General features: G+C 40.5%; 6 protein-coding genes across 16 annotated transcripts; 3 read left to right on the forward strand and 3 right to left on the reverse strand.

Annotated features, from left to right (window-relative positions):
- Positions 1 to 1,262: 1,262 nt before the first annotated feature.
- On the reverse strand, positions 1,263 to 7,152 carry LOC6533934 (ecto-NOX disulfide-thiol exchanger 2). Of its 2 annotated transcripts, XM_002094598.3 has the most exons (7): positions 7,058 to 7,149; positions 6,179 to 6,760; positions 5,392 to 6,117; positions 4,054 to 4,160; positions 2,721 to 2,840; positions 2,050 to 2,658; positions 1,263 to 1,936 (listed from the first exon to the last, which is right to left on the reverse strand). In XM_002094598.3, exons 1-7 carry the CDS (start codon positions 7,059 to 7,061, stop codon positions 1,673 to 1,675), a joined length of 2,412 nt encoding a protein of 803 aa, XP_002094634.2. In that variant the 5' UTR covers positions 7,062 to 7,149; the 3' UTR covers positions 1,263 to 1,672. The 2 variants fall into 2 exon arrangements, with proteins under 2 accessions (XP_002094634.2, XP_015050342.1); XM_015194856.2 differs by lacking the exons at positions 1,263 to 1,936; positions 2,050 to 2,658; positions 4,054 to 4,160 and having other exon boundaries at positions 7,058 to 7,152.
- A 42-nt stretch (positions 7,153 to 7,194) lies between these two features.
- On the forward strand, positions 7,195 to 10,219 carry LOC6533935 (WW domain-binding protein 2). Of its 8 annotated transcripts, XR_006245212.1 has the most exons (8): positions 7,195 to 7,355; positions 7,520 to 7,819; positions 7,926 to 8,164; positions 8,317 to 8,730; positions 9,264 to 9,305; positions 9,460 to 9,554; positions 9,636 to 9,764; positions 9,827 to 9,907. XR_006245212.1 is itself a non-coding variant. In XM_015194861.3 (6 exons), exons 1-6 carry the CDS (start codon positions 7,300 to 7,302, stop codon positions 9,869 to 9,871), a joined length of 1,155 nt encoding a protein of 384 aa, XP_015050347.1. In that variant the 5' UTR covers positions 7,195 to 7,299; the 3' UTR covers positions 9,872 to 10,219. The 8 variants fall into 8 exon arrangements, 3 of the variants coding, with proteins under 3 accessions (XP_015050347.1, XP_015050345.1, XP_015050343.1); XR_005561370.2 differs by lacking the exon at positions 9,460 to 9,554 and having other exon boundaries at positions 9,664 to 9,764; positions 9,827 to 9,950; XR_005561371.2 differs by lacking the exons at positions 8,317 to 8,730; positions 9,264 to 9,305 and having other exon boundaries at positions 9,664 to 9,764; positions 9,827 to 9,963.
- A 115-nt stretch (positions 10,220 to 10,334) lies between these two features.
- On the forward strand, positions 10,335 to 13,062 carry LOC6533936 (probable G-protein coupled receptor Mth-like 7). Its single transcript, XM_039375011.2, has 6 exons — positions 10,335 to 11,316; positions 11,364 to 11,511; positions 11,610 to 11,786; positions 11,865 to 12,116; positions 12,187 to 12,361; positions 12,430 to 13,062. The coding sequence occupies exons 1-6, from the start codon at positions 10,834 to 10,836 to the stop codon at positions 12,629 to 12,631; spliced, it is 1,437 nt and encodes a 478-aa protein (XP_039230945.1). The 5' UTR covers positions 10,335 to 10,833; the 3' UTR covers positions 12,632 to 13,062.
- A 146-nt stretch (positions 13,063 to 13,208) lies between these two features.
- LOC6533937 (equilibrative nucleoside transporter 4) lies at positions 13,209 to 20,613 on the forward strand. Of its 2 annotated transcripts, none has more exons than XM_015194862.3 (4): positions 13,209 to 13,886; positions 14,092 to 14,653; positions 18,278 to 18,520; positions 18,575 to 20,613. In XM_015194862.3, exons 1-4 carry the CDS (start codon positions 13,672 to 13,674, stop codon positions 19,556 to 19,558), a joined length of 2,004 nt encoding a protein of 667 aa, XP_015050348.1. In that variant the 5' UTR covers positions 13,209 to 13,671; the 3' UTR covers positions 19,559 to 20,613. The 2 variants fall into 2 exon arrangements, with proteins under 2 accessions (XP_015050348.1, XP_002094637.1); XM_002094601.4 differs by having other exon boundaries at positions 13,210 to 13,886; positions 18,275 to 18,520.
- On the reverse strand, positions 14,600 to 18,202 carry LOC26536221. The gene is made up of 4 exons (XM_015194863.3): positions 17,323 to 18,202; positions 14,950 to 17,267; positions 14,754 to 14,889; positions 14,600 to 14,687 (listed from the first exon to the last, which is right to left on the reverse strand). Exons 1-3 carry the CDS (start codon positions 17,798 to 17,800, stop codon positions 14,770 to 14,772), a joined length of 2,916 nt encoding a protein of 971 aa, XP_015050349.1. The 5' UTR covers positions 17,801 to 18,202; the 3' UTR covers positions 14,600 to 14,687; positions 14,754 to 14,769.
- On the reverse strand, positions 20,401 to 24,276 carry LOC6533938. 2 transcript variants are annotated; one of them, XM_002094602.3, is made up of 3 exons: positions 23,758 to 24,276; positions 21,333 to 23,704; positions 20,401 to 21,278 (listed from the first exon to the last, which is right to left on the reverse strand). In XM_002094602.3, the coding sequence occupies exons 1-3, from the start codon at positions 24,266 to 24,268 to the stop codon at positions 21,195 to 21,197; spliced, it is 2,967 nt and encodes a 988-aa protein (XP_002094638.3). In that variant the 5' UTR covers positions 24,269 to 24,276; the 3' UTR covers positions 20,401 to 21,194. The 2 variants fall into 2 exon arrangements, with proteins under 2 accessions (XP_002094638.3, XP_015050350.1); XM_015194864.2 differs by having other exon boundaries at positions 21,333 to 23,697; positions 23,758 to 23,825.
- Between the last annotated feature and the right edge of the window lie 62 nt (positions 24,277 to 24,338).

Here is a 24,338-nt window from a genome sequence, read left to right on the forward strand (position 1 = left end):
CAGCGACAGAAAAGCACACCAAATACACCGACACACAGAGACAAAATACGTTCTGTATTTGATTATCAAATTTTATAGTTATGGTTTAATAAAGATATTCTCTAAAATATCAAAAGTCTTTTTGATTATTGAAGAGCGGTAATAAAGCTAAAAGGTATAAGTTTTATAAATAAAATATCAAATATCTGTAAAACATTTTTAGATATATTTTAGTGTGTACAGATTTAATTTATTTTTATCTTTCAACTCTTCCAGTAGTTAATAATATGCTAGGTCAATGGAAAACCATTAGCTAAAAACCATATACGAATTACCCATGAACTTTAAGCCATACAGATTTTTTTCAGTGTAGCATAGTATTTTGTTTTTGCTTTAGGAAATTTGCGCTCATGTTCTTATTCTCTCTTTTATTTCCCTTCCTCTGCTTATGTACTTGTTGTTGTACTTTCATCTCAGTAATTTTGTTGCTGCGGTTACGGCTTATGCTAAATTTCCAAACGCGCTTAAAATACGATAAGCGTTCCGTTGACGTCACGAATATTGGGTAAACTCAAAGGTAGAGTATGGAATTTCATCACGTCATCAAAATATGTGGGAGGACGGGAGGTTAAAGGGGCCAAAGGATACGGGGAGGCAGGATGCTGTTGGCATTGTCCTTGGCAGAGGACGCGCAGCTTCTTTTCGCGCACTGTGTAGCGGCTTACGCCACCAACGTAAGCTCTTTACGTAATGTTTTGGAGTTACATACATATATGTATGTACATATGTAAATCTGCAGGATAATAACAGATTTCATCATATTGTGTGTCAAAACAGATTTCATCAAGTCCATGAACTATTGCTTAGGTAGAAGCTGAAAATTCTTTAGAATTTAATTTTATAACTTTGGTCAAAATGTTATATGAAATTTATGAATTTAAGCAGCATTATGAATTTAATAGCATTATTAAATCTCTTTTAATGTGTAAACTTTTTCACCAAATAAAAATGATTTTTAATGTAATTGGACAGCGTGTTCGGTTTCAATTAACGAATCATGTAAAGTTTGTGAATCAGGAAGCTCACAACTGATAACACATAAATTGAGTTTAATTTAATTTCAATTACACTGCAAAATAAAACAATTTTAAAAATAAATATGGTAATCCCAACATTATACCATTACATTTAAAAATTTAAGATGCTGTTTCGATATTGAGAGTGCTGGTGTACATTTATGTCATTAACCAAATATTTTATCCGATTCAAATCAAAGAAAACTGTTTGTTGTTAAGCATAAAATTTATTTGGTTCCATTCTTTCGCTTCCGTTCAACAAAAGCAACGCGACTTTCCGCCTCTCAGCTTATTTAAAATATTGATGTATATATATTTTGTATATATTGAATTCATTTAGCTTAAGTGTATACATATTCTTTAGGTTGAGTTATTTAAATAATTGAAACGGTAGTTAGTTTGTGGTGTCTTTCTTCCGATAGAGTTAACTTCGAGTACTTGTCCTTAAACCTGAAACTGGTCTCAATAAGTTGTCATTTCATCGAAAAACTAGCGTCTTTCCTTTGGTTAACATTTCACTTTTCTCCGCTTACTCTCTACTCATTATGATATAGTTGTAAGATAATTAAAGCATTTAATTGTCATCTTATTCGAGTCTACATTCCGCATTCTTCACCTCACTTTGACTCCGCCTGAGATTCAGTTGTTTCGCTGAAGCCACAGAATCTCCACTTCTCCTTTTCCGGCTTGAAGAGATTTGTGTACTTTCCGAGTATATTGGCTAGATCATTATGGTTACTGGGGGCAGCATTGTTGCGCAGCATTTCGCTTAAGTAACTGGCTATGTTGGCGATTTCAACGCCATGGGGATGCAGCACCAGATAGGCCGAGGCAAGAGCAATTATCTTGGCCTCTGACAAAATGAGCGACTTGAAAGACACCTAATATAAAGTAAACGGATTTGAAATATACAAGGGACTATGTGAAGTTCATAACACACATGTAATAATAATAATTTGTATTACAAAATATTAAAATATTTCTTATTACTAACCTCTTCCGCGGCCAATTTTGGGGTTTGCTCCTTGCTGCTTTTATTTATAGTCTCCTCGTTATTTGATTTTGAAATATTTTCCATAATTGACTCATTTGCTTTGCTTTCCGCAGAATCTTTAGCGGGCTCCTGCTTTTCATCGTCCTCGATTTCGTGTATCTCCACCACACCGCTTTGGTGCTCTATGATGCGCACATCATCATCCACTTTATCGATATCAATTATTTCCGGTTCTGCCTGGGGCCGGATAATCTCTGTGCCTTCCCGGCTACACGAGTCCCCACTGCTGTAGTCGAGATTTGAGGCGTTGGATGCATTTGAGGCTCCAGCGCTTGCCTCCTTGTCCTTTAACTTGTCAACTGTTTCCTTGATCTTGGTCTTCAACAGAAGTTGCTTAACGCCGGCATCCTTGAGATTTCGCTCCAGCTGCTCAATGGTCTTGTTGTCCTTTTGTTCGCGTAGCTTCGTCTGCAGCAGCTGTGTTTGCATGTTGCGAATGGTTTCTTGGAGTACCTTTATCTGCTTCTCCCGCTGAACGTAATCACTGCGCTCCAGCGTCATCTCATGTCGAATGGCCTCCAGTTGACAGCGCAGGGAGTCGTTCTCATCCTGATAAAGTTAAACGAATCATTATGTTTTAAGATACATTGAAAACTATTTGAGAAATATACCTTTAAGCCATCACTGTCATAGCGAATTCGCTTGGCGCTGTGTCCGCGTCGATCGTATTCACGCTCATCGTCGGAGATTTCCATTTCATCATCATCCGTGATCTGGACAGTTCGAAGTTCCTGCGTGGCATGCGAAAGGAACTTTAATTAATTACCCGTTGCTACTAGTTGGATAGGTTTCGTTTGGTTTCAGTACCATTGCTTACGATATTATAAATCTATAACCTAGCTATAAAATTTGTGTATTTAAATAATGCATCAAATTTGTTTCCTTTCTTACGACTCTGTTCTGGTCCGCTTACTTACCTCGCCACATTTTCAAAAAGTTTTAGAATTTGTTTTGATTAATTTCTTTTTGCTATTAAAAGTTATTTTGTATTTGTTGCACAAATTATGTATCACAGCAGCAATGATTTTAGTTCTTCTTTTTGCTATTTACCACAACCAATCGATTTGACTGAATGCCCACCAAACCTTCATCGTTTTCTATAAATTTTCATTTGCAATAGAAACTTGAAACTTTGTGGACACTCGGCTCAGGTTTACGTTTAGTTCAATGTATTTAAAGCGTATCGGAAATGTTATGCAAATGCTTAGTTAAAAATAGAGATAGTACATCAACAAATGATACTTGAAAGCCAAGAAAAAATAGACTAAAGCATTACAGATCGAGAGCGAAAGCAATAGGTGTAAAAAGACCTCATATATAGGCACTTATGAGTGATAATGATCTGGAAACTGTTTAAAAATCATCTTTTTAACTTTGCAAAATTAATTATTAAGAACATAGAAATATAATGTACTAGTTTCTAAACAGTTTCCGTAAAGATAATCTTATTCATATATCTAAATCTACATAATTTAAATAATAATACATTAAACGCTTGCAAATTACATTAATATTAATATGGATTTTTTAATTGACATCACAACTGATATGACAATTTCGATAATCGTAAACGCAAACAGCTAAAAAGAGTGTTAATGCACGGGACAAATATAAGAAATTAACAATTAATAATAAGATATTAGCAGCTATAGCAGCGTCACCAATGGAATAGTACCATATGATTATATAGGACGGGTAAATGGGCGACATGCTGAATGATAACACAAAATTGCGTTAGTAAACTGGTTAGACATCTACAGCAACACCACAACAATGATAACAACATCAACATAAACGGATACAACATTATGAAACCGAGAGGTACAACAGCGTATCGAAATTATTGGACAATAAATGACATTTGACATTTGTATTTTGGTTTACACAATTTGCAACATGTTTGAAATTGTTCGTATTTGATTATTTGAACATTTTAGTACGTACCGTGGCTAATTTCTTCCATTGATCGATGTTTTTTCTTTGGGCTTTGGTGAAATGGTCCCAAACCTTCTTGTGACTAGCGGCATTGAACACTTTTTCAATCTGAGTGACTGAACAATAATGCAATAATATATAATAATATTAAGGGAGGACAGAGGGTATTTTTTTTGATTGTTTATCTGGGGTGGTTTTCAGTTTTGCTCTTCACCTTTGTCAAACTAGACTTGTTCTTTTGCGAATAAAATGAGTGAGAAATGAAAAATTAAGTTAAACTACAGGAGAAACCCTCGCATAGCAATTATTTATTTAAAGTAGTTACGGTTATTTAAGGTTGATATATTAGGTACAATCTAGAGAGAATACAACAGCGTGATTACCTATCTTTACGTTTGTCCGAGTCTGAGATTATCTGAGATGCTCTACAAGGACTTCAATCCTTTACTGTACCAATTGCTTGAATTTGCTCTCCGCCTTGCGGCTTACAAACCTTTGGGCCAAATAAGACTTAAGACTTTTGTGGTGGTGTCGAGACACAGTGAAAGTGAGTGAGGATCAGCCGCACAGTGGAACGAATCAGTGAAAGGGGCGACCAACTTTTTAGATAAATATGAAAAAATTATGTCTCATTTTTTTAAATGCTTTGATTCATTCTCGAATCTCGATCAGGGATTGAATCTGTTTGTTAAATGAATCTGCGATATGTAGTTTTGTAGTTTTACGGTTAGACATTAATATTAATTATCGAAATAATTGATAATTTAAGCGGTCTTAATATTAATTCTTATTAGCGGTAGTTAATTGGCTGTAATAATAAAGTAAAACTCATTAAAATGACTAAACTTCCTAGTAAATATATTAATTTTTCAAGTGCCAAAGCTTGTGCTATGGTTTGATTTCCTATTGGATTATTTTATCATAATAAACATTTTAAAGGTAATCTCGATTGTCGCCTCATCCACTGACTTTTGCTGTGCGTCGGCCTTGGACTTTTTCTTTTTCGGCTGGTCTTTACCTGATCCTGCTTGGATTCATTGGGCTTGCTCCTGCGACTTTTGGCGAGCAAATTTTAGACGGTAGATTCTTATGTGGAGTTTGGCATTTAATAATTCAATGACTAGATTTGCTAAATAGTGTGTTGGATGGGTATGGTGTGTTTTGAGTGTAGGTGTGTATAGTTGTGTAGTACGCTGGTAGATTGTTCAGATATACAGACGCTAAAAGGCTAACCCGGGCGCAACGAAAACAGAAAAATAAGATTTCAAAGTGGGAGCGGCGCCTAGTTTCCCGTCTAGACTAAAGCTAAGAAAGCTGATTTTCCGCCTAAATGGCCGGAATACTTACATTGCGTGGACATGGTGCCCATTTGGTTGCGATAGCTGTCTCTGGCCTTCTTCAGGTCCTCCTCTAGTTGCTGTTTATCGGCATGGAGTCTTCGTACATGAGCATGTGTGCTTTGGATCATTGAATAGAAGACATTGGCATTCCGCTTAGTACAATCCCCCCGCTCTAACCACACGGTAATCGTTTGGATGGCCTTGACAAAAGTCTCGTTGGTGCGAAGGTGCTCCGCCACAGACGTCGCCTCGTGATCCGTGTAATGCGGTATTGGTGGAGGCGACTGCGACCGCATCCTGTCCATCGACATGCGTTCACGATGACGCTGTTCCCTCTGATGCTGCCTCTGCCGACACTCGTAATCATACTGATCATCCCGTGCCTGTGCATAATCCACATGCAGGCGTCCAAAGTTTGGTGGTTCATTTAGCGCTGATATACGCAATCTATAGCCGGATAGGTAGATTGCCCTGTCTATGGCACCCTCCTGACGGTAGCGAATATGGCAAAAGTTCTTCTTGGACATGCGCAACGTGGTAATCTCTCCGCACGACTCAAAGATCTCCCGAATCACTTCTTCGGTTATGTTTTCCGGCAGTCCACCCACAAACACTGTCCGGCAGCCTGGTGGCCGCTCCCTTATTGTGGGAGGAGGGGCATTTGGATTAGGTGGAAACAGGATGCAGTTCTTGGTCTTGATCACCTCCTTGAGACCAGCCGGTGCAACGCCATCTAAGGATTTTTTTTATTAGAATGGAGATCTAGGGTGCCAGTGTGGTGTTGGTTTCATTACCCGCATTAAGTGTGGCATCTAGTCCAGCTCCTGCTTCTGTGGTCATTCCTGCTGCTGCTGCCGCTGCATAGTGCATCTGTTGCATTTGCTGCATCGCCGCCGCCATCATGGCCGTAGGATCCATTAGCATTTGAGCATTGGCGGTGCTGTTTGCTGAACCTGTCGGCGTGGAACCCCCTCCAGCCGAGGATGTATTTCCGGGTGCAAGAGCACCGCCTGTTTGGGTGGTCGGAAAGTACAGATATCCAGGCGGCGTGTGCACCAAACCATTTAGGAATAGTTGTGTCGAATCGGGCAGAGTAAGCGAGGAGGGTGAGGTCTGCAATTTGGGTTCCTTGTGCACCGTCGAGGAGCTCACATCCGCAGAGTGTTCGTTCTCATTTTCCAGATCCATGGGCGCACTGCCCTGTGTCTGCTGCTGTGGTTTTGCCATCTTGTTCTGGACCTGTTTGGGTGGCGAAGAGGGAGTTCCCACGACCGATGTGCTCGAGGCCGCCGTGGAAATTGCAGCTGCCAGTTGGTTGAGGAAATTCGGGTGATTTGGCAAACTGACGCCATTCGGCATGGTCCCAAAGAGCGGTACTGCAAAATGTACACAGATTAAAGTTTGCTTTCAACTTGTTTAAAGATAAAAACTTAAACGAAGCCGGTAGCAAAACAAAATAAACAATCAGCTGAGCACCTCAATTTTCGATAGACAAGAAAAAGGGATAAATGTTGGGGGGTGGCAGGTGCCCAAAATGGCGTAAGTGCCCCGCTGATAAAAGTCCAATTTACCGCAAATACTATTGTTTCTTAATTTGCCATGGCTTTTTATTTGTTTCAATTGCTTTGCTACACATTTTGTGGGCTTTTTTAACTCATTATCTTATCACTTACGCATATCAACGCCCCAGTAATTGTACGTCAGGTAGTGTAAAAAAAAACTAATTATATTTAGAGGTGAACTGCTGCTCAACTGGTCACCCTAAGAATAGTATCGATATCCGATAATTTCGGCGTTGCCACACTTTTCACTATGAATCATCAGCTGTCGTCAGTTTTCTAGAAAAACAAAACGTAGTTGTGTGAAATTTGTGCAAATTTTTGTGGATTCAAAACAGTTAAAAAAATAAAGAGACATGTCGGTTAATACGGCTCACGCCAACAATGGCGTGCTCATCCACGCTGGAGAGTAGTAAGTTGCCGGAAAAAGTCCTTAAATTGAAACGGAAAATGCTGTGGCTTCCTGACGTCATAAATGTAAACACTGACGTGTGGCTGGCGATTAAAAAGGAAATCAGCTTATATTCCCGATAAGATAGAAATCCAGCATGTACCCTAATACCTTTTTACTTGCAGCATACTGCTCCACAGCGACAGTGTCTCCATGGAGTTCTCCGGCCAGGACAATCCCATTTTTAAGGGCTCCAAACCGGGCAGGATTTACCTTACCTCCCACCGGATGATCTTCAATAGCAAGAAGTCCTCGGATTCGATGCAGTCCTTCAGTGCCCCGTTTGTTGCTCTTTCGGATGTGGAAATCGAACAGCCGGTTTTTGGGGCCAACTACATCAAGGGAAAGGTGCGCGCTCAGCCAAATGGAAACTACGTGGGCGAGGTCAAGTTCAAGCTCCATTTCAAAGCAGGCGGCGCAATTGAGTAAGTGAATTGTACCCTCAATGGAAACTAACTAGACAAACACAAGCGGTTTGAATAATTCATAGATTCAAAAGGATAACTAGATTAACAAGACAATTTCTTATAGATATGGCCAAGCTCTACTGCGCTCCGCCAAGACGGCGATGAACAACTACCATCGCGGTGGTTTGGCTGGTGATGATCCGCCACCCTATCAGCCGGCTGGAGCCTGGAATGAGGCGCCACCACCGGCTTATCAGCCACCACCTGGCTACTATGGCTGGCTGCCGCAGCATGATGCGTTCAGTGGCCCTGCGCCGAATACGGTCTTTATGAGCGACAATCCGCCGCCCTATCCGGGTATCGGTAAGTTCAACAAGCGTGCACTTTACCCAATCAATACTCGGCTTTTGTTCTGTCACTGCTACGCGAATTGGCAATCTCGCTAACCCACGAAATTCACGCTACGCACTCGCTTCGTTTAACCCAATGGGGCACTCCTCTCTTTCTCGTCTTAGCACCACCTGCGCACCAACCAGCACCGCAACAGCCGCAGGCGCCGTCGTCGAATGAACCCAATTGGTATGGTTTTTCAGCACCGCCGCCGCAACAGCAACAACAGCAGCCGGGTTACGGGCCACAAGGATGGGCTGGTGGCTATGTCCAGCCTCCGCCGTACGCCTCATGTGCGCCGAATTGTCCTCCACAACCGCCGTACGCCACTCCGGCGCAGACTTACAATGGTCCACAGCCATATGGCGGATACGGCAATGTGCCCGGCGGATTCAACACGCCCGGATTTCAGCAACCGAATGGATATCCAAGTGGCTATCCAGGTGGACCACCGCCTCCCGGACAACAAGCAGCAGGAGCAGCCGGAGGAGCCGCCGCATCTGGAGCCAGCTTTATGGGCTTCAGCTTGCCCCCTGGAAGTGAGTAGAGCTCATCAACCTAGTAGTTGAACTCCCCATTAATTAACATTCCCTTTCCACAATGCACTTTTCTAAATTGGTTTTATTTTAGCAGAAGAAAAAATAACATAAGCAAAGGGAGAAGAAAATTATGAATTAGAAGAAAAACCATCTTTAAGCAAAACAATTTAAGATCTAAAATTTTATCAAGAATTTAAAAATAATATAAAATACCTTCTGCCTTAGAACGCGTAAAGAAATCAAGAAAATTCGTATATGATTGAAATGTATTTATCCTCAGTTCGTTATGTTTGTTTCCCTGGCTTACAAAATTATTAAATGTGTTTAGAAGTTAAAATACTAAATGGTTTGCTACACATAATTTATTTTACGGTGCAAGCTTCCTTTTTGAGTACTGTTTATGTATGATTTCTTTCCCACTTCAATTCTCTGATCAGGTTTCTCACCTATTATATTAACCTAGTATTACTAAACAAAAAAAAATTATATTCCGAATCTAAAAGAAAGCCTTTATCTTTTGACCTATTTTACAGTGTAATAAAAAGCTATTGTACCTCAAATAGCCATCCCAACAAGTAAGATTTATTGTTTCAATGTAACCCAACGCAAATATAATACTAACAAAAGCCGAGTCTTCAGTAGTTTAGTCTACCCCTTTTGGTTTAGTGACTTTTTTAATGGTTTCTTCTTTAACTTTTTCTTTACTACCCTCAAAATGCGAACCAATAGTAGCAAGATTTGGCAGCACGCATCATTATTTCTATCCAATTCAAAGACCTATGTGTGTTGTGCTGGTTCCAGCTCTGATACCGTAAACAAAAATTGTAAGAGGTGAATCGTAATGGTGTAAAATTGATGCTGTACATATAGAGCACATAGAGAATATATATTACAAAAATGGATAGTACTTTATCTTGTTTTCTATTTAAACAGATTCCAAAGAAGCAGAAGCTGCAGCAAGTGCATATAACACACCCTACAACCAAGGCGGACCCAGTGGATCAGGCAACAATGATTTACCACCTTCTTATAATGTGAGTAATGCTGAAGATTTCATTTGGAAATGCTTTATCAATTTTTCTGTTTCTTTCTCTAGAACTTGCCACCCAGTTATGATGATGCATCGAAAAAAAATCACTAAAAGAAGCTGAATACTATATTCCCTTACGAAGAAATGCAAAAGAACTAAGTAATTACAGCCCATTCCGTTGAGGATACTCGAAAAGGAATTAATCTATACGAAATTATTGTTGTTTTCGGGCACTTAAAATGTGCTTAGTGAAGAATTATTGCTTACTAAATTCTTAAATAAGCAGCTTATTGTTCATATGCTTTAACTTCTGGTCACAAAATTGGAATTTCGCTCTTTCGGCTTGATAAATTGTATTATTTTATATATGAACATAAAATTAATCAACTTATTGTTACATGAGAAGAGCAGTACTATTTTATCTGTTATTATATAAAAACAATTTATTATATAAATTTATCACACTTGTGTATCTGGCCTGTATTATTATTAGGATTATGTATCAGGAATCCTACAGAATTCATTGGGCTCCTCGATATCAGAACCGTCATCGAATGGTTCGTAACAAAATTCATCATCGAAATCATCGAAAAAAACTCGGAACAATAACGTAATCTAAGAGGTACTGAAAGGTAATTACCATTTTAATGAAGGGAAGTACAGGCTGTCAAAAAACATGTGAAGGGGTTTCTGTTCTTCGGGATTTCAAACCTTTTTCAAAACAGCCATGCACTGATCTATAAATTCAGTATTTATTTGTTCATTGCGTTCCGTTACAAAAACCGCTTAAAACTGTCAGTGTTGAAATATCTCCTACGCATTTCCACTAGCGGAGTAATGAGTATCAGATAGTCGGGGACCTCGACTTTAGCGTTCTCTCTAGTTTTTGAATTTTTTAGCGATAAACCAGGGGTTTCAGGCGGTCCCCAGGGAATACTGTTTGATTATTTGTGATTATTATTATGAAATTATTTGCCCAAGCCAAGTAAGGCTATTTAATTCGCCAACCAAGAACATTGATCAACAGTCGATCAAAATTCTTAGTGGCAAATGTTGTAAGACTCAAACTCAGCATGCGACTTCCTTCTCAGATTTTTTGTATAGTTGTGCTTTTCATTTTTGCGCGGAACTCAAAGGCAGATATTCCAGACTGCAGCTACTTCGACACGGTCGACATTTCAAACGTTGAAAGACAAAACGATTCGTATTTGTACGATGGCATCCCAATCCCTGCCAGCCTCACTGAAGACTACGACCACAAGCAGTTTGCCGACTTATCGACAGAGCCGGTAAAAAAGCATTTGAGGGCTTGCGTTTGCAAACTGCGGCCTTGCGTTCGAATCTGCTGCCCCGCCAAGTACACTTTGGCCAACGGAAAGTGCGGTGATGGTCTCCAGGAGGAGCTCGCCCGGCTAGAGTCCTATATATACCTTAAATCATCCATGAACCTTTCGACGAAGACACGAGTACCATTAACCGAGATGGCTATTATCAGAGATCCGTTCTTATCTTGTGATGAAATGATGCACGTCACGGATGAGTTTGCCTACGTAGAGGTTTGTCATTCAGTACTTCATAAACTGGGCTAACAGTTTGGTTATAGAATGGAACGCTATATATCTCCGATGAGCAGTACTTTGAAAAACACTACTACTGCCTGTACCCGTATCAGTTTAATTCGGACTTTCCAAACTCCATGTGGATAGTGAAGCACAGCTGCGTAACTTACTTACCGGACGGATTCAGGCAGAGTAATGAAATTATTATTTATGACATAGTTATAGACAGTCGAAAATAACTTTATTGGTTTGCAAAGCTGGTTTTACATTATTGATATTTTTTGTTGCAGTCGTAACGATATCATTGATATGCTATATTCTGACAATAGCCGTATATCTATACATCAAGGAGCTGCGCAATGTGACTGGCAAGTGCGTTATATGCTGCATGATTTCAAAGTTTATAGAGTATTTGCTTAAATTACTAATTAATATGAAGTTATTAAACAGTATCTGCTCTCTAGCTGGTTAGTTATTGAATTCATCTATGGGTAAAAGATATCCCTGGATATCTATATAAAAGGAGCTTCTTTGACTTCTCACAGGTTACAGCTTGTACTTTTTCTGGATGGCTTCCACTATCTGGTTCTCCGTCATCAGCTACCAATTATGGAAACTCTTGACGTCGGTCAATCGAGCCGAACCTACTTATAGGTTCCTGCTGTACAGCGCCTTCGTCTGGACCACAGCCGCCGTCATGACAGGAAGTATTTATATGGTTAATCTGATGTGGGAAAACGATCTTAATAAGTGGAACTGGTTGCCTTTGGTCGGTTTCCATCGTTGCACGGCCAAAGGTAAACTTTCAAAGCGATATCTTTAAAAATTGTTACCGAGGTAACGTATTGCTTTACTATATTGGAACAGATTGGAACTCATCCTCCTTGGTCTACATAAGTGGGCCGTTTATGGTCCTGAGCACTTTCAATATCGCCATGTTCACCCTGACTGTCATTTACATACGGAAAGTAAAGAGGGAAATAAAGAAGTTCGCACATGAGGAGCAGGAGAGGATAGACTGCATCAACTTCGACAGCCAGACGTGAGTCATGCTTTATGATAAGTTTGAACCTTGGTCAGCTAGTTATCCTCGCCGTTTTATCAACACAGCTACCTGCAGTTTCTGCGACTCTCCGTCGTGATGGGCCTGACTTGGATCGCACATGCCATTCCGTTTTCTGCGAGGTTTACCAACATTACCTTAAAGCAGATCATAATGATAAGCGACTATTATCACGACGCGTTTGGAATAGTCATTTTCGTTGTGCTTGTGTTGAAGCGCAGTACATTAACTTTACTGATTAAGTCTTAAGTTTTTTGCCAAAACCCTCGTATACTCATTAATTTTAATAATTGATTTGCTATAATTTCTGGAAAAAGAATATAATACAACTCAAGTATACGTATTAATCGCATTAAAAAAATAAATATAGTTTTAAAAGCAACGTAGTTCAAACTGCCAATCTGTTCCTAGAGCAAGTTTCGACTCGCTGAAAAAACTTTGAAAATTACCGCCTAAAAAACAATCAGTCCCTCTTTTATATTGTATTGACCATACGGATGAATATCAGTTTCAAAGATGTTTAAAGAAAACTTTTACATTTCTTATCCCCATTGGGTACAGAAGTATTTACGTTTATTGGATTGCTCATGCTGAATTATTATTTTAAGCGAAAAAATATGTAAATTGAATAAAGTGTACCTAATAAAAAGTGAGCTGATGTATTTTTCAAGGCTGCAAAATTTACTGAAATATAACGAATTCTTGAGATGTAAAAATCTATTTCGCTATAAATTTTCCTCTTTGGATTTATAGCCACCTCGAATTCGGTCATGCTGCCAAAAAAGAAGAAGCTTTTCATTCAGAAGTAGACTTCAATTCCAGTTAGCCGACCGAACAACAACAGGCCGATTTGGTCAGTTGTAGAAAATCAATCATACGCCACATGCGCAGTGGCGGGCGTGGTGAGAAATGTGCCAGGACTTTGACAGGCAACGAGTGGCAAGCAGATGCCTCTTGAAAAGCGGTTGAAATAAATCAAGTAAATAGTGAATGTGCTAAAGCTGCATTGAATTCAAAGGTGTAACAACCAAATCAGATGGTAGTTGGTCATATAAGAATGCCAAGTGGCTAATTGCGCAGCCACTTGTGTCTGTTTTATTTTGTTTATCGATTTGTGTATAACGACGAACTTGCACCCTATATGTAAGTACCGCAGGCAAAACAACAGAGCAGCCCTCACGCCCAGCAAGTGGCCAAACTGGAAAATAATGCCAAGGTCCAAGAACCACAGGCAGTAATTAAATAGGCTTTGCCAGCGGAAATCGTCGCGAAAACAAGAGTACAATATCATGGATGTTGGTGGCCAGGAAACCACCTATGAGCCGCTGGACGGACGTGGTTCCGGGCGTTCGAGGAGCAGTCATTCCACAACCGGTTCGGGACTGAGACGTCCAGGCAGCATGGACAGCCCGGAGTTCGATACCCGTGCACCCAAGGATCAGAGGCACTCCGTCTACCTGGCTCTGCTGGCGGCGGGCATTGGTTTTGTTTTGCCCTACAATAGGTGAGCAGTATGTTTGAAATAGGTTCAGGAATTAATAAGCACTTCCTCATAATAAAGACTTTTGTGTGAGTTTCTTAAACTCTACTTAAACTTATATAGTTTGCATATCCTTAAAATATATACTTAATAAGTAATTTTTTTACAAAACTGTTGCTAAGATCATTTAAAACTTGAAAACTAATTTGGGTATATTGCTGCCTTGCAGTTTCATCATAGCGGCGGACTACTGGCAGGCACGATTCCCGGGTCGCCCGGTGGCCCTGGACATGTCGATGACGTACATCTTCGTGGCCTTCGGCACCGTCCTGATGAACAACATAGTGCTATCGGTGGCGCCGTTCCAGTCGCGGGTGCTCTTCGGTTACATGATATCCTTCACCACACTGATCTTCGTGGCGGTGTGCGAGGTGGCCTGGCACATGTTCGCCTCCAATACCGCATATCTGGTGAATATGTCAGCGGTGGCCCTGACCGCCATCGGATGCACCGTGCAGCAGTCCAGCTTCTATGGATTCGCCTCCATGCTGCCCAAGCAGTACACCCAGGCGGTGATGGCCGGCGAGAGTATCGCCGGCTTTCTGGTGTCTTCCAATCGAGTCGTTACCAAATTGCTGATCAACAACGATCGCGTGTCCACGGTGATCTTCTTTCTGACCTCAACGCTCTACATACTCTTCAGCTACCTGTTGCACGTGGCCACCATTAACTCGCCGTTTGTGCGGTTCCATGTGGAGGCCTGCTCCAAGATCGTTTTGCGGCCGGATGAGGTGAGTGTGTCTTAACTTTAAGGACAACAGTTCGCTTTAATGTGCAACATGGGAAGAGTTTAATATTATTAAATTAGTTATCAAATCAAATGTGTTCTACCTTCAAAGCATAGTGTTTACCACCAATATTTCGGAGTAAGTGTCTCAAAAGCATGAAGTTCCAAATCGTTGGATCTGTGATACATTTCGTCAGGTGCCTGCTCAATGTTTAAGTAGGCTGCGTCATCAGATTCCAACTGAAAAAATTTGATTTGTTATCTAATTTTACCAACGACATGTCATACACCTTTTCGTACCTTTTCGGGAACAAGTGAATTGTTACGTGGGCAATACAAGATCAATGGAGGTTGCAATGCAGCATCTCGTTCCAATTTTATGTTGACCAAAAGTGCCTCTATAAATTCACTGCTCAAATCGTTTGGTAAAAGAAGCGACTTAAGTTTACTGCATGACTTAAATATAGGTCTTAAACTATTTTCGATATTATTGTGGATGGAAGATAGCTCCAGATCTTCCAGGTTACTCAATTGGGCCAATACTTCGATGCTCGCATCACTTGAAAAACCCACTATTAGTTTTTCCAATCGTATCATTTTCCCAATAGGCAAAGAAGCCTCGTAATCAATGAGTGTTTGTTTCAGTGTTAAGCTCTTCAGTTGAACTGATGTTTTAATTAAATCGAGGAGTCTATGCAATGGGAAGCCCTCAGGGTTTTCAATATATAATTCATTTAAGTTTGTGAGAAGAGCTATACTTGCAATGGCCATCATTAATTTTGTAAAGTCTTGGACTTTATATGGGCACAGAGTTAAGGATAATTTGCGCAGTTTTTGATGAGATGGATTAACTAGTGCATTTATAAGGTTTTCAATGCAATAGGAAATAAACAGAACATGAATATGCAGTTCCTTTAAATGAGGCAAATTGGCCAAAAGTTTCAAATTCTTTGGAATTAAGGATAGATCGGGATAAAAGTATGTTCGAGAAACAATATCGGCCTCCGAAACACCACTGTCTCTTTTAACATGTATATCATGTTCTATATCGCTAGAAAATTTAATATGAGATAAGCGACATTTTCGACAGCTGCGATAGTTTAAAACATCTTTGAAATATTGAAATTTATTTTTGGGTCTTTGTCTTCCTAGTTGCAACTTCTCCAATGACTTGATGCTCAAAACTGCGGACACTTCTTCCGATGTTAGTTCTCTTCTATAGAAAACGAGACTTTTAAGTACGTTTCTGTGGCCCAGGATTTGGAAAAGGCTTGTCAGCGAACCTTTTGGATGGACATTTATAGTTAGAGACTCAAGATGTTCCAACTCGCCAAGAATTTCGAGGTTTCGGGAACAGAAGAAGCCGCACTTAAGGATTTTCAAGCTACTGATTTGTGTCAGAAATCGGAGTTCTTCAGGGTCGACGACAGATATTTCAAATTCCTCTAGAATCACATGTTTACTCAAAACTAGATTTCTGAGAAGAGCGCTTAGGAAATTGGTGTTGAGACTCCCAATTACTGTGAGCTTTCTCATGTTTTTAATGTTGAACAGGGGAGCAAATATATCGGCTTTAATATTTCTAGAGATAAAGTCCAGAATCAGTGCTACATCGTTATTATCGTGGATAAGGTGAACTTCACATAATTCAGTTTTAATCCTATCAACTCGGCTTGTTGTGCTGGGAATTCCAACAAGCTGCTGTAGTTTTACACGAATTATCTGATCCATATGACAAAAATCGCAGTTAATGGTCCTTAGAGACCGGATGTTGGCAAGTGAGTCTGCTTCCTCACAGCTTATAGGTGTTTTTTGTCTAAACAGTATATGGCTAAGAAGTTGTGGCTTTTGTCTAGCAAATCCGCTAAGAAGCGTTTGCCACACAGTTGAGCCAACATTTGGATATACGATCAGTTGGCGGATATTGGGCAATTGGCAAAGAGGAGCTATAAGACTTGCGTTGACTTCAGCAAATTCTTGTCCTTCGTTTCTAAAGACAATGCGTAAAATACCTCCTTTCTCAAAATGTGTTATAAGCAATTTGCAGCTATCTGAAATAAGTGCTATTCGAGATTTTGACAGGAAGGGCACCAGAAACTCCATGGCGTCCAATTGATTGGGTTGAGTTTTCACCGACAAGAGGGTTAGATTTTTCAGTCGAGCCATGTCCGTAATGCTGGAAGTTCTTTTGAAAGAGCCCATCACAGAGGTTAGAGAGCTTATCTCCGATACGGCTAGTGACTCTTCTTTGGTAAGGAAACTGTTTGGAATGGATATGGTTATCAATCGTTTGAGTTTTAGTCCCATTAGTAACTCAAGAAGAGTTCCCTCTTGATGGACACCTTTAAGCCTAAGTTGTCTAAGTTGCGTTAGTTTTGCAACGTCGGCATATTCCGATGCATCTATATCAGGCTTCATTGTGAGTGCCAAGGTGTTCAGTTTATTGCAGTATGGAAGAATATCCGATAGCCGACCCTGTAACTCCGTATGGTGGAAATTCAGAAAGCGTAGATTTGGATTCGATTGGCAAAACTGGAGTAAGTCTTCAATCTCCATTCGCACGTTCAGTTCGAGTTTCGTCAGGGTTGTAATGCATGGCACATAAGGGAGACTATATCCTGCAAACCATATCTAAATTTCAGGACTTCGAATTCTTTTTGCTGTAAATCTTACCTGAAACATCCACGATAAGCGTACGCAATGATTTCTTATTTTTAAGGCTATTTACTACTGCCTCAAAACTATCCAAGTGATCGGGATAGAATCGGGTTGGGTGGTAAATAAGCGTAACCGAACTCAGCAATTCATTCTCTTCGATTGCATTGGCGCAAAATTTCCAAAATAGTTCTCTGTCTGTTTTGGAAACCTTTTTGAGAGTCTCGTATATTTGGGCAAAATCAATTTTTAGCAAATTGGATGTATTTAAAAAGGCATAATCGATCTCAAGGAACTTATATAGAGAATGGCTCCATTCTTCGAAAGCTTTTGTAAACACCTCGTGACAGATGACGAAATTGATTAGATCTGAATACTGGACTAGTTTGTGTCTGTTTTGTAAACTTTTGCTGGTCTCGCAATTCATTTTAATTTGTTTAAATATCTCAAACAAACAAAAAACGTTTAGCTTAAAAACTTCGGGCAGACTAGTCATGTTTGCAGTCTTAGTAAGTTTTATGTCACTACTTTTTTATTTGATTTTTTAGGTTTTAAGGTTTTACGCTAGTTTGTGTTTCAATTTTTGCGATTGTGTGTTTCCTTTGCTATTATACAGGCACCTTGTTGATTCAAAGTTCGCAACTTACTGTTGGCCAATTTCACATATAATGGAGGTAGACCCAAAGCTTTTGTTCTTATATTAGCTTCTATATGGGGTAATGTAGGTAAATGGCTAAATCAAAACAATACATATACGAAAATAAAGAGCTTTTACACATTTGTTGATTCATTGTTGAGGTTGACCAACTTGATAATAACTAGCGTAGGAAAATGCTACGCAGATGAGTTAAAAATGATAAAGAATACTCTTAGTTGACAATAAAGAAATGGAAAGATCACTGCAAAAAACATATTCTTATTTTCTAATATAACTTTATAACTAAAATACGAATTTCATTGTGAAATTTAGCAGGAGATTGATGGGGTTCCAAGTAGTACTCGATATGGGGTGCTCTCGATGGACGGAACCCACACCACGACCACTTCGGTGGGACCTCCGGGCACTGGAAATACGCTTAGTTTTAGCAATCCCGTCTACGAGTTATCCAATCCGACTGCCGGCGAGAGCAGCATTGAAGCCCTCGGACAGCTGCCCGAGCTTCCGGCCACGCCCCCCGCTCAGGAGCCCACAACGCCCACGACGGTGGCCTTCAAGGTGCAGTTTTAATGTTAAGAATAAGACGATAATTGACTAAATGTGATATTCCAGGTGGAACACGTCATCACCCCACGTCGCTGCCGGCCCAGTAAGTTGGGTGACATCCGCGAGGGATTCGTGACCCGATGGCGGGTGGCCCAGGTGATCTACCCGCACATGGTGTGCATCGCCTTGGCTTACTGCGTGACCCTCTCGTTGTATCCCGGAATCGAGGTTGAAGTGCAATCCTGTGCTCTGCGCTCCTGGATGCCCGTGCTGCTGATGTTCTGCTTTAACACGTCGGACGTGGTGGGCAAGATCCTGGCCGCCAGTCCCTATCCATGGTCGCGCCGCCAGCTGATCCTGCTGTCGGGACTAAGGATTGTGCTGGTGCCACTCCTGCTCCTCTGCTGTGCTCCGCGCCAGCGTCCCGTGATCTCCGGCGAAACGGCGCCCTTTGTCTTCACCATCGCCCTGGGCATCACGAATGGACTGGCGGGCAGCCTGCCCATGATGTTGGCACCGGCAAAGGTGCCGGGAACACTCAAGGAGGTCACTGGCAACATAATGACCTTGTCGTATAATGTTGGTCTGACTGTGGGCTCTCTGATTGGCTACGTATTCGAGAGCATGCTGGGACCGCAGCTGGTGAATCCGTGTCCCACATATCCCTATGTGCCCGCCTCGATGCTGGAACAGTTCCATGGTCACGGGCATGGACATGGCCATCTACCGCATCCTCTGCCGCTGACTAGCACCAGTACGATGAGTCCACCAACCACTGGGGCCACCACGCTGGCCCCACTACTGCTCAACACCACGCTGGCTACCCTTAGTAGCTCCAGTTCCACCACCAGCACCGCCAGTCCGGCACTGGCCACCGTGATCACCACCACAGCTCTGGCGCTCTACAGCACGGTGGCCAGCGGAAGCGCCGAGGTGATCAACGCCACCATATCATCGATCCTGTCCACGGTCAGCAGCTCGGTGGGCGATATCAGCGACGAGATGACCACAGATCCTCAGACGCCCGACGCACTGCTCGAGAATATCTAAGCGATTTTTGAACTTATTAAGACTTGAATAGAGTCCATGCGACATTCTACACAGCCATATCTACACTAACATGATTCCGTTTACTTCAATTGCAAATCTCGACATTTAAAAAGATTGCTCGAGTAGTTTTAGGTACGTTGAGAAAAGTGTGAAAAATTTAGAAATTGAATAATGGTTGCTGGAAAGAAGATCATTGTTTGCATCCACACTTATCAACTTCACTGTTCGCCTTTTCATGTCTGCAAACAATAACTTTCACTAGTAACTAGACTAATAAAAACATGTGTTTTCGCCGAAGAATGGTTCATGGGCTAGTTAAAACTTAAAAAACAATCTTAAAATGATGATAGATTTTCTAGCTCATTGATGTGGCTAATGAAATACGTAAAATGTCATATTTTCCGAATATATATTTAAAGCTCAAGAAATAAACAAGTGAACGATGATTCCAGTTAATAGCAAGCGCAAATTCTAACTATAGGCAATACTACTCCTGTGTACTAACTACTATATATCTATATCTATAAACTGTATAGGGTACTTGTGATTTCGGTTTGATTTCAGCTGTTCTAGGGCCTTAAGTCTAGAAACCAAATATTAATCTCCGAATACTCGTATATACTCAAAACAAGTGCTATGGATTTCAAATTGCAAACCTGTTGACTTAGATCATATGCTTAGGGTGAATGGATGGGTGTGCGGGCGAATAATTGACAAATGCCTGTTTATTTTTGTAAGAGTGAGAATTGATAGTTGCATATGCAGAAAATCATAATAAATTTACAAAATGAAACCACATCTGCGGGGGAGTAAGAAATAATATTTTAATTTTTTGGTAAATGAGTATGTGCGTAAAATGAATGTCGGATACCATAAGTGTTGTAAGCATTATAAGCCATCAAGTGCAAAAGCTGGTCTAAACATTATTTGTTGCTCTCACTTTAATTAATTTGGCTAAATTGATAGGAAGGTAATGAAAACCTTTGTGTACCATTTAGAAAAAAGTATAAAAAAGAAACATTAAATACATGTTAAAATAGACATATTTAAATATATTTCATATTTGTTTTATTCTTTAATAACGCGTGTCTTGGAAATATGTTCCAAACAAAATCGGTTAGAATTTGTTTTCATATAAATAATAATTTTGTTAAGAGAAACCTTCTTCAGTAATTATAATACGGATGATTATTTTAAAACGATTTAAAATTGTTGATAAACTTTTGTGGATTTTAATTGAAAGGAGAAAGCATTTGGTGCAATAATAAGTGGCGCCATCATGCGATATATTTTGCAAAGTTTCTTAAAAATATCCTTTTTATAGGACATATGTGGCGTCACGCTGGTATGCCTTTTATAGTTTCTTTTTACGATAAACGATGAGGCTATAAACAAAAATTCCGGTAGAGGGGCAATGGTATGGTGCATTTGATTTTGTACTCTTCATGTAAGATATACAGGAAGTCCCTGTAAATTTTTGCGCAAAAGTAACATATGTATGTCACTTTTCCCTCTTTTATAAATAAAAGGGAAAGAAATGTAACTGAACTATATATCATATGCGTGCTGCAGTGGCTAACAAAAGATAAGTATATTCGCTTATATAGGGGGTTTAATAATTATCAATGCGTTTTAATTACTCGCCATCAGATTCATCACTACTTTGATAGCTACCATCCTGCCGCCTCAGTTCCATGAACTCTTCATTATAGCAGGACAACTAAAAAAAGAGGTTTAATTAACAAATAATATTATGCGGCAAACAAAACCCCACCTGTTTGAATCTTTTGAAATCAGACCAAACTCCACGTAGTTTGAATGCCGGATGCTCGTAGGGATTTCGATACAGCTTTATATAATTTAGTATTCCGTTGACATAATCCATTTTAAGAAAATCGTAGAAGCGATAAAGAGATATTGATCTAATATTTTTGCACTTAATTAGAAATGAGTACAGGAAGTTGCTTTCATTTTCCTCTGCGTAATGGGTCGATGTGATTTCCAAGACTTCGAGATTTTCCAATTGAATTAGCAGAAAGATGAACTTTTTCTTGGCCAGGCCGAGTCGTAACTGTTTCAGACCACTTAGTTTTGTTACTTCAACAAGCTCTAAGAATTCCAGATTAGAATTATCCAGAAGTAAGCACTGCAGATTCTCCAAAACGTGCAGTTCCTTGAGAAGCTCCCACAAGGATATACCAAGAGGATTTTCTATCTGTAAGTCTGTAAGATTCCTGAGCTGAGATATATACTCGATATCGTTCATATGGCTAACAACGCATTCGAGAGATTGCAAATCCTTGAACGAGGACACCAACCTAAGGTCCTGAGATGCAAATGCGAGTGTTCTTAACTTTTGAGGGTACTGCAAGGCAATGTTGTTCAATAGGTTCACCACAGCCTGGGTATTGTAATCAACATATATTTTTAATTCCTCTAGCTTTGGCATAGTGGCCAGGAGTGCCAAGTTCGTCGGAGTCGTGTTGCGGTACAACTCCGTTAGGAAATGAAGCTGAGCATCCAAGACCTCGTCATCTGCTGCAGTTGTCAATGTATGAAGGTCAGTTTGATGAGTTTGGAATTCATCTGTATATGCACAGAAAGGCTGTCGGCACTCTTGACAATAATTCACGGCTCCGTTACTTCTTGTATCGTTCGTTTGCTGTTCCCAATATTTGACTTCGGGCAGACCGAGCTGAAGGCTTTCCAAGGATCTTATGCTAGCAAGGTGGCAAACTTCTTCGGAAGTAAGTTTTGTATTCTGAATAACGAGTCTTTTGAGTACTTGAGGCTTCTTGGAGGCCAGGAGACGGAACGACTCTATCAGAGATCCCTCTGGATGAACGATAAGGGTAAGCACCTCAAGTTGATCTAAGTTCGCTATTTCACTAATATATCTGGAACAGAAGAAGCCACTTTTAAGGATCCTCAAGCTCTGGATCTTTACCACCTCTTTGAGTTCTTCTGGGTCCAGGAATACAGTTTCTAATTCCTCCAGTGTGTGTTTTTCTAAGGCGCCAAAAGCTTTAAAGAGCTCCACCAATGATCCGCTTATAATTTTGCCCTTTATCTGCAGGCGTTTCAAATTTCGCAAATTGGCAAGAGGAGCAAGGATCCCCCCATAACTCAGGATGCATTGCTCGAGGAAGTCCAGTACGAGGGTCACAGATTCGTGGCTATGGACGAATCGAATCGTGCAAAATTCGGTTTCAATTTTATCCACTCGGTTAACAGTATCTGTAATCGCATCAAGCTGCTGGAGCTTAACCGCGATTATCTGCTCTATTTGAATGAATGAACATCGGATGGTGGTAAGTGTCGGTATGGAAGCCAGAACGGCGAGTTCTGCATCGGAAATCGCTACTTTCTTATTGAGGACAACCCTTGCGATGGAGACCGAAAATTGTTCTGCTGAAGCTTGCCTTGTAGCGGGTAGAACCTTGGCATCATACCAGCCCACGCAATTGAGGCGATGTGCATGCAAGTAATCCTCGTCGAAGGCCAATTGCAATAGCTTTGGATCTTTGGTCTGCCAGTAACGATAATACGCCTGGGTTGCGCACAATGGTCTATGTGCCCTATAAGTCACTTTGAGGATATCCTCCTCCTTCTCATTGTAATACGGATTGTATGGATCATATTGCGGGGGGTGACCCAGAATGTAGATATCAGTAAGTTTTCCGCTTAAAGGTAAGTCCGAATATATCGATTTATTACGCAAACAGCACTTGAGCGAAGTCAAGGAGCTAATGGATGCCAGCGCTATGGCCTCTGCATCACTGACATACGTATCTGGGATACATATGCTCTGGATCTGCTGGTGTCCTTGGAAACCACTGAAGAGCTTCTCCAGCGATCCCTCCTGATGCTCGCCACAGAGAATTAGTGACTTCAGTCGCGGCAGATTGGCGAGTTCTCCGTACTTGGATGCATCTACGTCATTCATCACAAAGCTCAGGTGTTCCAATTGATTGCAATAGGGCACAATATTCGACAATTTGCCAATTATATCAGGATTATTTAGTGTGAGTCTGCGTAAGTTTGGATTCAGTTTAAGCAACTCGACTAGGATACTGTCTTGCATTCGGACATTTAGATGTAGCGTTTCCAGATGGGTGATCTGCGGCAAGATCTCAAGGCTGTATCCTGAAAGCAATAAGGATCTGAATGTTAAGGAAAATTTATAAAAATGTACTTACCTTTTGCGTTCACAAGGAGCTCCCTCAGTTTAGTCTTGTCCTTAAGCGATTTTATGAGGTCCTCGAACCTTTCTGAGTATTCAGGCCAGTGACGTTCTGGTTCATAGATAAGCTTTACCGATTCCAGATGTTCGTTGTCCTCAATCTGATTTATGAAAGTAGTCCAGAATATTTTCTTTTCATTGACTGGCAACACAAGCATGTAGTAATGCAGGCTTGAGAAATTAATCTCTACGCATAGGGAGCTATTTAGGAATTCGTTTTCAATACGGAGCTCCTTATAAAGAGTAGGACTCCATTTTCTAAACGCCTTGTGGAATTTCTCACAGCAAATTGCAAAACGTATAAGATCACTGTACTTAAATAAAGCATCACTGCTGTGCTTGGATGCACAGTTTATTTTAATCTGCCGAAATATTTCATTTAAACAGTAAGAGTTCAAGATGAAAATCGGTGTTTTTTCTTCCAAAACCAAATATTCCTCCATCGCACCAAGTTGGTCTCGACCCATCGGACAGCTAATGCTCACTGACTAACAGCAAATGAAAAAAGGTTTATTTTGGGTATTCGGTTATCTTGAA

The sequence above is a fragment of the Drosophila yakuba genome, chromosome 3L, assembly GCF_016746365.2.
Source record: "Drosophila yakuba strain Tai18E2 chromosome 3L, Prin_Dyak_Tai18E2_2.1, whole genome shotgun sequence".
NCBI classification, from domain to species: Eukaryota; Metazoa; Arthropoda; class Insecta; order Diptera; family Drosophilidae; genus Drosophila; species Drosophila yakuba.